Source organism: Procambarus clarkii, chromosome 21 (genome assembly GCF_040958095.1).
Source record: "Procambarus clarkii isolate CNS0578487 chromosome 21, FALCON_Pclarkii_2.0, whole genome shotgun sequence".
Taxonomy (NCBI): domain Eukaryota; kingdom Metazoa; phylum Arthropoda; class Malacostraca; order Decapoda; family Cambaridae; genus Procambarus; species Procambarus clarkii.
Genome location: NC_091170.1, coordinates 32151790 through 32166601, shown reverse-complemented (window position 1 = coordinate 32166601; position 14812 = coordinate 32151790). Strand labels below are relative to the sequence as shown.

The following is a 14812-nucleotide window of genomic DNA, read 5'->3' as shown; positions in this document are numbered from 1 at the left end:
GTTCATTCTCCAATGTACTAAAAACACTGGTAAGTGCATTCCCAAAATACATTTTCAGCAGGTGAATTAATATTTGTTTTTTCCACCCACCTATGGTCAACTTGTCTTAGGTTAAAACTTTAGACTGCGAGCTGCTTACACCGATAGCTTGATTAGTCAAGTGGAAAATAGTTGGCCTGGTCAGAGACCGGGTTGTAGATGTGTAGCTCCTCAAACATCCTTATAACATGATCAAGATGAGTGAAGATGACAGCTGTTAATTCCCCTCCTCCCACTCTTAATATCATGGAGACTTTTGTCTTCCCATCAATCCTTCCACTCCGCCCCCTTCGTCCCTCGTCCACACATTCCTGCTAACCCATTGTTTACACTCTACCTATCCCACTTTGTTCCTCCACCTGTCCAGTCCTTCCTTACTCCTGTCCATTCCCTCATTCTGCCGTCCCGTTTCTCCCTCCTCCTGCTCCTCCCCATTCTGCGCCTGTTAATCTCCCACACAATCTTGTCCTCTTCCATCCTCAGTGATATTCCTTCCCCTCCTCCTCCTCCGGATTTATCCATTCAGTAAACCTCTCCTTAAGCAAACGGGCGCTTTTCCCATCTCCCACCATCCTCCCTTCTTCCCTCACCCTACCCATGCCTTCCCCTCACTTGCCACTCTCCCACTCCAAGCTCTTTCCCCAGCTCTCATTCCTCGCCGCCTCCGCCTCCCCGCTCCCTCACTACCACTTGTCTGCCTGGCTGGCCTCATTATCTGGCAGCGAGAGATTCTAGTAGTTGCAGCATCGTCGAGTTCCAGCTTCCAGGAAAGTGCCAATAGTTGGATTATTGTAGCTCCTGTGAAGGCGACGAGGGGCTCTGAGGGGTCGTCCACTTATTCTTGTTATCACCTTACTCCCAGAGTACTTGCGTGGGTGGGACAGCTTGTGTGAATGAGAGAGGAAACTGCTTGTATGCATACACATGCCCAAGTATACATAATTATCATAGGAGCAATTGGAGTTTTGCATGAAGACTCATGTGGTTTAACTCTTTTTCTATCCTATTACTCGGAAATCTGTCGTTTATATTTCTTTATATGCACCTTATAAGCGGCTTCGATATATTTTATTGTTTTGCTTCCAGTCGTCGCAGTTCACCGCCATAGGTGAACAGATCTGGTTATTGCTGGTTAGATAGTCCCCATTTAACCCATTTTCTCTCGTTGCACACAGGTGATCTACATTGGTTGACTGAAGTATTTTTCAAAATATTCATATATGGTCACGTCTTGCAACTTTCCGTTCCCCAGTCAATATAACCTGGGCATTTGTCAACCTTTTAATTGTTATCGCAGTTGGAATATAAGTTGATAGTTACATGTCGGTCACTCGCCAGTGTAGGAGTGGGTAGGGAGGGATGCTGTCATCTTGACGAGAGTCGATTATGTGCCTTACTCTCCTGTCGTGGTTAGAAATATTCTCATTATTTTCTGAGCACACACAACAAAGTTGCTGTTAATTTCTGTGTGTGCTCAGAAAATAATGAGAATATTTATAAACACGACAGGAGAATAAGGCAGAAATTAAAGAGAGAGAAATTTAAAGAGAGAGAAATTAACAGCAGATTTGTTGTAAACATTAAAGTTTTTAGTCATGCTAAATCAGACAGTTACCACGGAAACGTCATATAAAATAATATTTGTATGAGATCGCAGTAACAAGAACGTTCGACACTTCGGGCTCATCTTAGTCCTAGCTGCTACTGGCATGTCCTTACATACGAGATCGCTGGCCACTTCCGAACTTTCCAAACGCCTGTCTGTGTGTGAGACCTATGTTTATCTTGTATTGCTTAGTCATAGACTCCACTTTTATAAAAATAGTTTTATCCGCTTGAGCAAGATTCTGCAATTGAGAATTATGATTGTTGTTGAGCTTCAGGTATACGTGTAAAACTCAGCATGAGTCGAGCAGTCTATAGCAGAGATTGTAATTGCTAAATCAGAAGCCATTTTCATCATCGATGAGCCTTTCCTTCTTCCTTTTAGGTCAAAGCTTAATTCTTCCCTTTAAAGATCAAAGCATTACGTACCTAAGAGGCATTAATTCCTTCCTAGCTGCGTTTAATTGGGATAAATTGGTTGAATTTTGGCGGGCTTCGGCCAGGAGGGATTTAGTGAGCGGGGAGCGATAATAAAGCCAGGGTTTATTGGGCTTCGATCCCAGGTCACGGGGCTTCCGCCTTCCCAAAGTTGTTTTGTTTTGGTTTTTCCAGAAATCTATTTCTCTGTTGCTTTTAGTCTCATTCGCACTGTGGCCAGTTACTGCGGTAACGATGTTTGCTGAGGAGCTCAAGTGATTACCTGAGTATTGTCGGTAATATGTCATTGTGCTCAGAGGTCATGTCATTGTGCTCAGCGGTCATATCATTGTGCTCAGAGGTCATGTCATTGTGCTCAGAGGTCATGTCATTGTGCTCAGAGGTCATGTCATTGTTCTCAGAGGTCATGTCATTGTGCTCAGAGGTCATGTCATTGTGCTCAGCGGTCATATCATTGTGCTCAGAGGTCATGTCATTGTGCTCAGAGGTCATGTCATTGTGCTCAGAGGTCATGTCATTGTGCTCAGAGGTCATGTCATTGTGCTCAGAGGCCATGTCATTGTGCACAGAGGCCATGTCATTGTGCTCAGAGGTCATGTCATTGTGCTCAGAGGTCATGTCATTGTGCTCAGAGGTCATGTCATTGTGCTCAGAGGTCATGTCATTGTGCTCAGAGGCCATGTCCTTGTGCTCAGGGAATTAAATGGCTATGTTCAATGAACGACATCATTTAGTTCAAGGAAGAATAATCACTGCCCAAAAGTTAGAATCACAGTGTTCAAAATGGTTCAGTTAGTACATTTAATAGTGACGCTTATGCCTCGTGCTCAAACGGTCAATTCCTTACATTAATCCTGGAAAAAATATTTTGCCAGAGAGATTTCAGCCATTGTGTTCCGACTCGTTACTGGAGGTAGCTTCGAACTGCTTAGAGAAAGTACAGGTTGTAAATGCAATTTTATGGCTGTAAGGTGTTATTTATTATAGACTTGAATAAAAACCATGACACATAGAACTACAATAGCCTCCTGCACATCTTTCCCCATATTTACATTTTCCTCTTTCACTTCCTACTCCGCCTACCGCAGTCGACTCCCGACATAAGTATACCAGGAAAATGTGGAGTTAAATGAATCAGGTGTGTTTTGTCACGCAATGGTGCAACAAAGAATGTGATTGGTCGGCAGCGTCATGCGGGACCATCAGCTTTCTGCTGTGATAGGCTGGCTGCAGTACAACCACGCCAACCTCTCTATTGTGATTGGTTATTTGTATCATGCAACTGCATCCTAGTAGTCTAATGATTGGTCAGTTCTCCTATTGGCTTATTATTAGCTATAAAATGGCGGAAAAGAACCCCAAGAGGTAAAGTCTGGCTCTCCATATAATTTTCATAGATTACTGAAATCACTTGGTGTGAGTAATACTACTAATAATAAAAACTTTAATTGATGTTAACAAATGATTGAGTTACAAGGAGTTAATGTTAGGATGTGTTGCTTGATGGTCATAAGTGTTGGGCTGGAGGGCAGGTGGTCGTAAGTGTTGGGCTGGAGGGCAGGTGGTCGTAAGTGTTGGGCTGGAGGGCTGGTGGTCGTAAGTGTTGGGCTGGAGGGCTGGTGGTCGTAAGTGTTGGGCTGGAGGGCTGGTGGTCGTAAGTGTTGGGCTGGAGGGCTGGTGGTCGTAAGTGTTGGGCTGGAGGGCAGGTGATCGTAAGTGTTGGGCTGGTGGTCGTAAGTGTTGGGCTGGAGGGCCGCTGGTCGTAAGTGTGTGAGGGCAGAGATCCGGGTGTCGCAGGATGTTAGGCTGCAAGAGATCAAAGCGTGTTAGGATTTATTTCGGTTTAATTGACTCGACCATGAGTTATACATGTGGCCAGCATTGACTGGGTTAGGAGTCCATCTAATTATAATGCTTAACTATGATCGGGTTTAGTTTTGGAAGAATTACCTATACAGCAGTTCCAAGCTTAGGTTTACCACATGAATAGTAGTATGTAGTAATAGCAGTATGTAGTATGTATGTAGTAGTAGTATGTAATAGTAGTAGTAGTATAAACGTAATCTCTTGTGCACCAGGACGGAGTCTGGCTGCTACGTTTGACGGCAGGCAAGTGAGACTGGAGGTGGAGGAGAAGTAACACCATGATGGCTTTAATCACCACTGTAAGCCTCGGGTTCTGCTCTCGTAAAGTCTCGTGGCAAATTAATGTTTTCATCGCTGATGATATATCAACCTTAAATGTTCAAGGAATTTAATTTATTTTGAGGATATACATCATAATATATTGTGAGCATATTCATGATAATTATATTATAAATAATTATCATGAATATAATATATATATATATATATATATATATATATATATATATATATATATATATATATATATATATATATATATATATATATATATGCAGTATATTAAGTTGCAATAGTGACAGTTTATAGGGTACGTTTAACAAGCTGCCGGCTTCATATCCACGTCAAGTCCACTAGAGATGGTAGCCCTGAGGTAAATGCAGGGAAAAGTATGAAATAGGCCTCCGTAAAGGATAATTATGACTAACAGAAGGATTGTGAGAGATCGGAGGATTACACGTTCACAACGACATAATTTGATAATTACCTGGAGAGAATCACACGTAAGGAGAACACGCAAGGAGAACATGCAAGGAGAACATGCAAGGAGAACACGCAAGGAGAACATGCAAGGAGAACACGCAAGGAGAACATGCAAGGAGAACATGCAAGGAGAACACGCAAGGAGAACATGCAAGGAGAACATGCAAGGAGAACACGCAAGGAGAACACGCAAGGAGAACATGCAAGGAGAACATGCAAGGAGAACACGCAAGGAGAACACGCAAGGAGAACACGCAAGGAGAACACGCAAGGAGAACATGCAAGGAGAACATGCAAGGAGAACACGCAAGGAGAACACGCAAGGAGAACATGCAAGGAGAACACGCAAGGAGAACTGGTTGTAACAATAACAATTATTGCAATAGCATAGTTGAAGCGCCAGGAAGCATATAATAACAAGAACTAATCTTCCCCCTCAAAGAATACATTTAATATAATGTGTAATATCCGCGGAAATACAGCTCCTCTCAATTTAAAATTATTTATGCAAGTGCTCCGTAAACAGGGCCATTCGTTTGGATAAGCGTAAGATGGCCTTTAACACAGAGTTTATGAATATTAAACATACTTTTATTGTACGTATGAATGTGCTAAGCCAAGAGGTCCTCTACGCTCTTCCTTACAGGCCAAGAGTTCCTCTTCACTCGCATTTGCTGGCGAAGAGTTCCTCTTCACTAGCACATTCATGCCAAGAGTTCCTGTTTAGTCTTGTAGACCCAGAGCTCTAACTAACAAGCAAAGTATTCCTACGCCCTCTTGTAGACACCAAGAGTTTCTACTCTTACATTCTTAAAGTTTTCCTCACTCTTTCAAGTCCAGGAGTTTCTTCTCACCCTCACAGAGTTATAAGTTCTTCCTCACCCTTGCAAGGCCAAGAGTTGCACCTTACTCTCACAGGCTAAGAGTTCCATTCCATTCACCTGGGCTGTGAATGGGCATTTATTTATAAGAGTTCCATCTTAAGCTTACTCAATGAATAACAATCGATGCTTCAAGAAAAGACTTTAAGGCTGGAGAAATCCCTCACCATTTAAGGGGAATGGTTCAGGGGTAACTAGCACAAGTGACTGGAATCCGCTTCTGCACTCAAGTCCTCCGTGTTCCCCGAACCAAACCTCTCTTTCTCACATTGTACCAGTGATTCCTTATGTTCGTTATAGACGGTGACTTGTTATTAAAAACTTAACTTTATCTTTGTTCGTAAGAGAAGGGGGAATGTTCACTTTGTTCATTGCATCAAGATGTAGACGTTTTAAGGTCAGTTGTGTGCAGTGGGCGTTATGAGGAGGGGAAACGAGAGCTCTTGCAGTGGGTAAACTTAAATTTTGATAAGAAATTAGATACTCTCTTAAGATTCTTTTAGTAAATTATGAGAATTGTAATTTCCATTTTTAAATTCTACTTCTGCTTCTTTTTATTTTTAAATTCTATTTCTGCTTCATTTCATTTAAATAATACCATATGTTCATTGAGTTATTTTGAAAGATAAGTGAGAATTCTGCAAATTTGTCAAATTTTGGGAATATTCTTGATATATTAGTATTATCAATCATAATTGTTCACGCATGTTGATTGCACTAGTTCAGTGAGCTGCCTGCTCCAATTAAGCTTATGCAACACGCAGTAACTTCTGGTGATAATGACGCGTTGCTCTAACATCACATTATTCACTCCCAGTTGTTTATTCACTTGACACCAAATGTTAATTGGAAACAAAATAGCAGTATTAGGTATAAACAATTTTGAGCGATTGACAGGTGTGGTAAAATATATATGTTTAGTGACATAATGTGTAACGTTGGTTTCTACTGTCATGCATTTTAATATTATGTAGTCCTCTATATATTGTGCATATTTACATCTTTGTTCTGTCCAAACAATTTACTTTAGGATTTCTCTGATTTTGTCTGCTTCTTTGCCCTGTGTAAAGCTTCCTTTTCAATCTTGGACTCTTTCCTATATCTTTAAGAACAACAAATGCTCTAAGGCTATCACACTGTGGTCACTCATTCCTAAGAGGGTTTCGCGTTCATTTTTGTTCTATGGTTGCCTCCTCCTCCTCCTCCTCCTGTGTAACACCAGGACTAGTCTGCTTACATGGCTCTCGCTTTTTCTCATATTGTCCAAAATGTGCCGAGATACAAAGTTTCACTTCGTAGTCTCTATTGGTGTTGCTTTCCACGTCTCCTTTCCTCCCCATGGTTTCATTAATTCCCAGCAAGGATGAAGTCCCCATCACTAGTTGCTTTGCTATCATATGATAGGCTTACTGCAGCGTCCTGGAGTATTCTTATTGTAGTTCTATTTGCCTCGTAATATTGAAGCACGTCGTGCTTCAAGCAGTCAAAGGTTTTTCTTAGTTTGAATGTTTACGAGTTTCAATTCACTTAATTCATAGTGTCTCGGTGCTACATTCAGGTTCGTTCTCGATTCACAATCGCGAATCCTGGGCGAAATGTAAATGGTTAGGCATGTTTCTGCCACCTAATGCCTCTGTTACTCTAGCAGTAGCCTCATCGATATTTATTATGATAAGTTAAATAGGGTAGGTGCCAAACATGGGTGGATCAGGGTAGGCTCCATTGCCCATAGTGAAACGTGGCCCACTCAAATAGCGAATCCCATGAACTTCCCTGTCAACCCTGCCACTGGCTACCGGCTCGCCCTCGTCCCTTTTACTGTATCGTAAATCATTCCACACTAATTTCGACAAAGTTGAGAAAAAATTATACTTATTATAGTTTTTTCTCGGAAAGGCAAAGAAATTTTGATGACATAGAAAGTAGCCAACTCGAAAGCCCTAGCAACATTGACTTATGAGTCCACCTGGTTCTCTCCATACACCTCTCCTTCTATACACCACCCATGCCTTCCCTTCCCTTTCATACACCCCTCGTTCCATACACTCATCTCTCTATACACACACACACACACACACACACACACACACACACACACACACACACACACACACACACACACACACACACACACCAAAGAACCAGAGCTCAACCCCCGCAAGCACAAATAGGTGAGTACAGACACACAGAAAGGGAGAGAAGACAAAGACCGGTAAATGTCACATGGTCACATTAGGTCAGTGAATGTCACATGGTCACATTAGGTCAGTGAATGTCACATGGTCACATTAGGTCAGTGAATGTCACATGGTCACAGGAGATGTGACCATGTGACATATTTTAAATAAGTTAACAATCAAACTATATTAAAGAACGCGTCATCTGATGGCAGACGTACATTCTGGTCGACCCGGGCTCCACCAGGTACTCCATCTTGTTTTTGTTATATATAATAAACACTTTAAAATGACGTGTTGATTGATTTTGTATTACAATATTTTAAATTTATGGTCTCATAACGCACGAAAGATTAACCTGAATTATTAGGTCCACTCCGACTTGTATAGAGATGATTTGATGCGCGGGCGTGCCAAGGTTAAACAACTCTCACATTGTTATACGTGAGAGTTTAACTGGCTTCACCTGAGCGAACATTGTTATGATTACCTACCTCCTCTGTGCCTGTGTCCCCTGCTCAGCGTCAGCCATTCTCTCCTTCATGTTAGTTCCATCTTCAGCGTCAGTTCTCGTCTTCGTAGGTTATTTTGTTCTGCACCTGGGTTCCACTTCTGAATCGGTTCTTCGTTTTCTGCGTCATTTTCCCTTCTGAGTCAGTTCCAAATGATCGTCATTCTATGTTGGTCTTGTTGCAGGCAATGAGTCACAATAACGTGGTTAAAGTATGTTGACCAGACCACACACTAGAAGGTGAAGGGACGACGACGTTTCGGTCTGTCCTGGACCATTCTCAAGTCGATTGGTCTTGTTGTTCTACATCACTACCCCTCTTATATACGGATCCCCTTCTGTGCCAGCTTCCCCCTCTACTGTGGTAGAAATTATCCTTTCCATCCCCCTCACCCCCACCCCGGTTTTCAGCATCAGCCTTTTTTTTTACATCAGTTTTCCCCTCTTCATTGTAGCCACCCTCTTCGTCATTCGCTCTTTCATCACACACACACATACACATATTCCCTTGTCAGTGTTCCATGTCGTGTATCAGTAACTCGGTACATTAAGCCCCTCGTATTCCTGACCCCTTCCCTCCCACATTGCCCATCAAACTATCAAATTGTAACTCAGACTGCCTCGTTGGACGTCATATCACTCTTGCTGTAAATTTTACTTCCTCCCCATCCCTCCTTCCCCGCACACACCACCAGGTACACCCTGTGTATCACCTCTTAGAGTGTTGAACACACTCTCAGAATGCTAGGTAACTTTCTTACTTTGTTTTGTTGTTATAATACTGTCGTTGAAGTTGGTGCTTTCTGGCATAACACTTTACTGTTTACCATCAGCTATCTTACACAGATTGTGTAGCAGCGCTATTGCCAAAGTGTCACACCCTCTCCTGCTCTAGTCCTACAACACTACACTAGACTCTTGATGACCTGTACTTCGTTAATACCTAACTCAGCCGTCATGAGGAAATCTTGGCAGAATGTGCTCCATCAGCTGTGTGTTCAGCCCGTTGTTTTGATTTGCCACTCCGTAAAAAATCCAACCTTTTAGCCCAAGCAGAAACGTACAAACCAAAGCAACCCACCCAACCGATCGAGTCTGATGCATGGAAAAGGTGAATATTTGTGACCCGTTAAATTTCTTAATAGGTTGGGTTTATAACGTTGGTTTGGAGAACCACCAAAACAAGGCTCCATAATGGGGATGGTTAGTAGTTGGTGTAATAGATATGATAGAGAAAAGAATCGGGTGTCATTACCAATACAAATATTTGTAAATACAAATAGATTAATACACATACACACACGCGAGAGGAAAAGTTGAGAAGAGAAATGGGGAATATGATTATATATATATATATATATATATATATATATATATATATATATATATATATATATATATATATATATATATATATATATATATATATATATGTCGTACCTAGTTGCCAGAACACACTTCTCAGCCTACTATGCAAGGCCCAATTTGCCTAATAAGCCAAGTTTTCTTGAATTAATTGTTTTTCGACTACCTAACCTACCTAACCTAACCTAACCTAACTTTTTCGACTACCTAACCTAACCTAACCTAACTTTTTCGACTACCTAACCTAACCTAACCTATAAAGATAGATTAGGTTAGGTTAGGTAGGGTTGGTTAGGTTCAGTCATATATCTACGTTAATTTTAACTCCAATAATTTTTTTTTACCTCATACATAATGAATTGGGTAGCTTTATCATTTCATAAGAAAAAAGTTAGAGAAAATATATTAATTCAGGAAAATTTGGCTTATTAGGCAAATCGGGCCTTGCATAGTAGGCTGAGAAGTGCGTTCTGGCTACTAGGTACGGCATATATATATATACACATATATGTGTGTATTTCCTCCCATCTCCCTCTTCTCCTCACCCTCATGTCCCTACCCTGCCGTCTCCATCCCTTTTATATTTACTTAATATAAAGTAAATCATAAATCATGAAAATGTGCGGGCAATTTTTTGTTTAATAACACATTTAGGTACATGTGCATTTGTGCAGCTATCTGTGCAGGCCAACGACGTGAGTAACTTCAACACTCTATGGAAACACATCCCCAATTTCATTTCAGACTTCATAAAGTAGAACAAAGGTTTGAGTTTCAGGTTATATCTCTTCAAGTATTGACCAGCCTATGGTCGTCCAATACCACAGACCATTCCCTCCGCAAATTTGGGTGAGGCTAGCCCCAAGTGTCTGGCCTTCAACATTGGACAGACATACAGACATTCTCTCTTATAGTACAGAAGTTAAAAAGTTTTCGACTTTTCTAACAGGCATTTATATATATTGTAGAATGTTTAGCTCCTTTGCTCTTAAGGCAGAATAATGTAATAACGTGTATTCCACTTGACATTTGGTTATTAAGAGCTTAGTTATTTTCTTTAACCTTTTTAGTAGTAGTTTTTCATATACTTTATCTCCAAAGACAGAAATGGACTCCAGCCATTTCAGGAGATTTTTCATCAGCCCAATGAAAAAATACATATATCTCATGTAAGACTTAATAGCCATACGTATTGCCATGTTCAAATGTGTGTGTGTGTGTGTGTGTGTGTGTGTGTGTCAAGCACAATACAACACTGCATGTCATCATATAAAAAATTCTATATTGACATAGGGATGACGTGTGAGTGTCCAGAGCACCAGGAGGCTCAGTGGTGATACCTGAGACACGTGTTGCGTCACCAGGCTGGGTGTGGCGCCACACCTCCACCACACCTCCACCACACCTCCACCACCTGTTCAAACCACCATCCTCACCATTAACAGCACATCCGCCGCCGCCGCTATCACCTTCACATTGCCCACCTCCGCCTCCATCGTCACCAACACAAAGCTAGTAGATGGGGTATGATGAACTAGATCACACTTCCCCGTAGCCACTGTTAGGTAGGCATCATCACCCTCAGCTACCAACGCCATATGAAAAGTTGGCGTGCATTAGAGTGGAATTTAAAAATCTAAATAATGACTTTCAAGATAATGTATGTGTAGGACCAAAGGAAACATAGCTGGAATGTTTCTGTAAGGAAAATGTAAGGAAAGTTTTGTTAGGAATTTGGTAAAACTCCTTACAGCGCTTTTGTAAGGAAATGTGAAGAAATTTACGCACCTTCCATAAATGGAATGCAATGAAAGAAGCCATTGATTCGGCCTTCATCGACAACTTCAAGACCAAAAATGACAAAGAACTCAAACATCAGTAAAGAAGCTATAATTATAGCCCCACCACCTTATCACTGATAGGTAAGCAGAGTGAGGCAAGCGCCAGCCACACACAGATCCATCAGTCTCCTCATCACCAACTGCCATCGTCAATACACCCTCACTCTCATCACCGTCTCCACAACAGTAATTGATCCCACCATTGTCACGCCGTTCACTACATCAATCATATACCACTTGGACCAATGTGAAGTGCTCTACACCATCCCAGACAGCGTCCACTTGACTACAACAACCAGTGAAGATCACACATAATGCTGCACAGTGCAACATGTATATAATTACGTGCTATTCAAGCTAACTATTCGCGAGTTTCGAGAAATCATAAATCACCTCGTATACTTTCCAAGAGTTTTCAGTTCCTAATTCATTATAAAATTATTCCTCAGGACACTATCAGTAGATGGTGATCTCAGGGCCGTCGAGGACACTATCAGAAGATGGTGTTTTAGAACCCTCCAGGACGCTAGCAATCAGGTAGTGTCCTCAGGTTCGAAAGGGTTTCAACTTACTCTAAGACTGTGGCACACTTTGGCAACTTTAATGGCAGTTGCTGAAACAGAGAAATGTCAATATTTACACGAAGCACCCTCGCTAAGTGTTTTGGCCTTGTGCTCTCCTTGTTCCTGCTTCACTTCTCACATTGATTTCTCTTTTAAGTTGTCCCTCTCTGTTGGCTCCATCCTAGTAGCGAGTTCTTCCGAGTAGTAAGGTCTTCCCTCGTAGCAGAGTCAAGATACTCTGCTACTGTGGATATATATATATATATATATATATATATATATATATATATATATATATATATATATATATATATATATATATATATATATATATATATTATTTATAGAACATTTAGATAAAATATTGTTGTCTCTGAATTCGGATGAGTATTTGCTTCTAGTGCCTACCACCCCATTTATATATATTTGGTAATAATATATCTAGCATTCATCATGGCTATGATAATTATGGAATTAGAATATTTATGCGTACATGGGAATGTTAATGTTTTGTGTTGTGATGACCAGCGTTTGTTTATGATAATTGGTGATATTATGGCGTGGTCAGTGGTTTATGAGTTTCCTTGTTTGTGCTCTCTATATCTACAAGAGATAATATTTGTTTGGTCGAGGTTGGGGGTCGAATGCATGGGGTTAACCTCACTAAACTTTGCAGGGTCATTTGTGATTGTTGGCGAAGTGTCGTAGGATGGTTGCAGCAACTATTCTGAATCTTCTGAATCCCGAAGACTTCCGTGACGTATGGAATATTGATTGCATTATCCATAGAGTGTTAAAACATATTTTTACGTTATCAACGTCGGTAACGTAGATAAAAGTTCGACAACGTAGATTTAACTTCGATAACGTAGATTCAACTTTGGCAACGTACATTCAACATTGATAATCGTCGAATATTATTCGAGCATCTTTTGCCCACTGAGAGGAGGAACGGGGGAGGGAGGGGGGGGAGAGTGGTAGAGGAAACAGGGAATGGAGGGAGAGAGACAGAGGGAACGGTAGAGAGAGAAAGGGAGAGAGAGACCCGGGCACCGCCGGGAAACCCATCTGATATGATATATTTGGTTTGTTTACGCTCTTCGCAGCATACACTTCTTAAGATCATATTGGTAACAAAGACACCAGCAAAAACATTTATAATGCTGTAATTGTATTCTACTCAGATTTCAGGAGAGATACCAATAAACAGTAAGTTAAGTGCACTTGTGTTGCCAGAAATAATGTGTTATCTAAACCACAGAAACATGTACGTTCGATGAAACCGGGGAACTATTATCGGAATACAATTAAAGAATATATATTGCTTTACGTAGATGGACAAATTTAACAAGACGGGTGCAGCAATATATGCGGTACTTTAGTATTATTATTTTTTTGAGTGCCAAACATTGAATCAAATATTACCCACATGGAGAAATAATTTAGAATGGCCTAAATTAAGCTAATGATAACCTAATAATAGTTAGTTTACTATAGCTAATGATAACCTAATGATAGTTAATAATATATATAGATAACTAAACTTGTATAGATTGGAAATTATATCCATTTTGTAAGTGATGTCTATTTTAGTCAAATATACTGACGTTTTTGGAAGTAATTTAAGACTGATGTCCTCAAGAGTTTATGTCATAGCTGAAAGAGAAAATGAAATATTAAATCTAGTGAGAAGAACACAGAAATATGAATCCGTATAATAGACATTACAAGTACGTTAATTAATGTAAAAATTATATTAAATAAACTAGATTTACCATGACAGAGAAATTGAGTAAATGAAAATGACAGATTTCGACAATGGCGCTGATAATAACTTAGTAAGGCAGGAACTGATGCATGTTAATTGGGCAGTATTAATTAAACACAGATGGTGGGCACCCACTGGCAGGAGGAGTCTTAACTTCAATAAAATGTGGCATTAATTATACTATAGATGAATTTTACAAAACAAAAATATTTTTTTAAATTATGGAAAGGAAGATTATAAAAAAACAGCTTTATCAAATTAACAAGAAATGTAAAATAAATGCAAAGAAAACAATTATGAAGTGCATGTGACAATGGCAGCAAAGTCATATACCAAAGGTTCTTCCAAATTGTTCAAACCATCATCAAAAAGAGTAAAATCATTTAACAGATAATGTAGATAGGGTGGTATTGTTAATATATTACTTATTTGCCTGAAGTTTAAATTTATAGAGGACAGACTGGCTAAGAAGGGTAGATTAGTACTCTAGCTGCTGAGGACTGATTTGTGAACTATAAGAAACTTGCCATGATCGACTGACCGTCAGACATGCTATGGACCGCTGAATGCTGGACGAGCAGTAGATGACAGAGTGGTGGAAGAGCTACTGTGGACTAATTGATGTTCTAGATACGGACAGTGAGCTGGACCAGCCCAATCAGAATGTATTATAAATCAGACCATATGAGAACAGTATGGGGGGTGTGGGATTGCTTTCCCTGACAAGCCTGAAGACAGTTTAGTGTGGCTTGTGAAAGCTCTTTTCTGGTGGAAAGATTAGGAGACAATATGTTCCATTTTTAGGAATATGCCCCGTGGTACTGCTGGTCCTAGGAGCCTATTCCCCTCCGGTTTGTCCTTTTTTTAAGAGTCGAAATTAGATTTCAAACCATGCCAGTTGCTTCCTTATATTTATAAACTTAGAAGCTTATGCGTAAGAATGTACCCCAAAACAACCATTGGAGGATCACGGAACTAGGCATACTCCCATCAGAC

General features: G+C 40.4%; 1 protein-coding gene across 1 annotated transcript; it reads right to left on the bottom strand.

The window, feature by feature from the left end:
* Positions 1-2340: 2340 nt before the first annotated feature.
* LOC138367239 (M protein, serotype 6-like) lies at positions 2341-2763 on the bottom strand. Its single transcript, XM_069328649.1, has one exon. It carries the CDS (start codon positions 2761-2763, stop codon positions 2341-2343), a length of 423 nt encoding a protein of 140 aa, XP_069184750.1.
* Positions 2764-14812: the final 12049 nt, after the last annotated feature.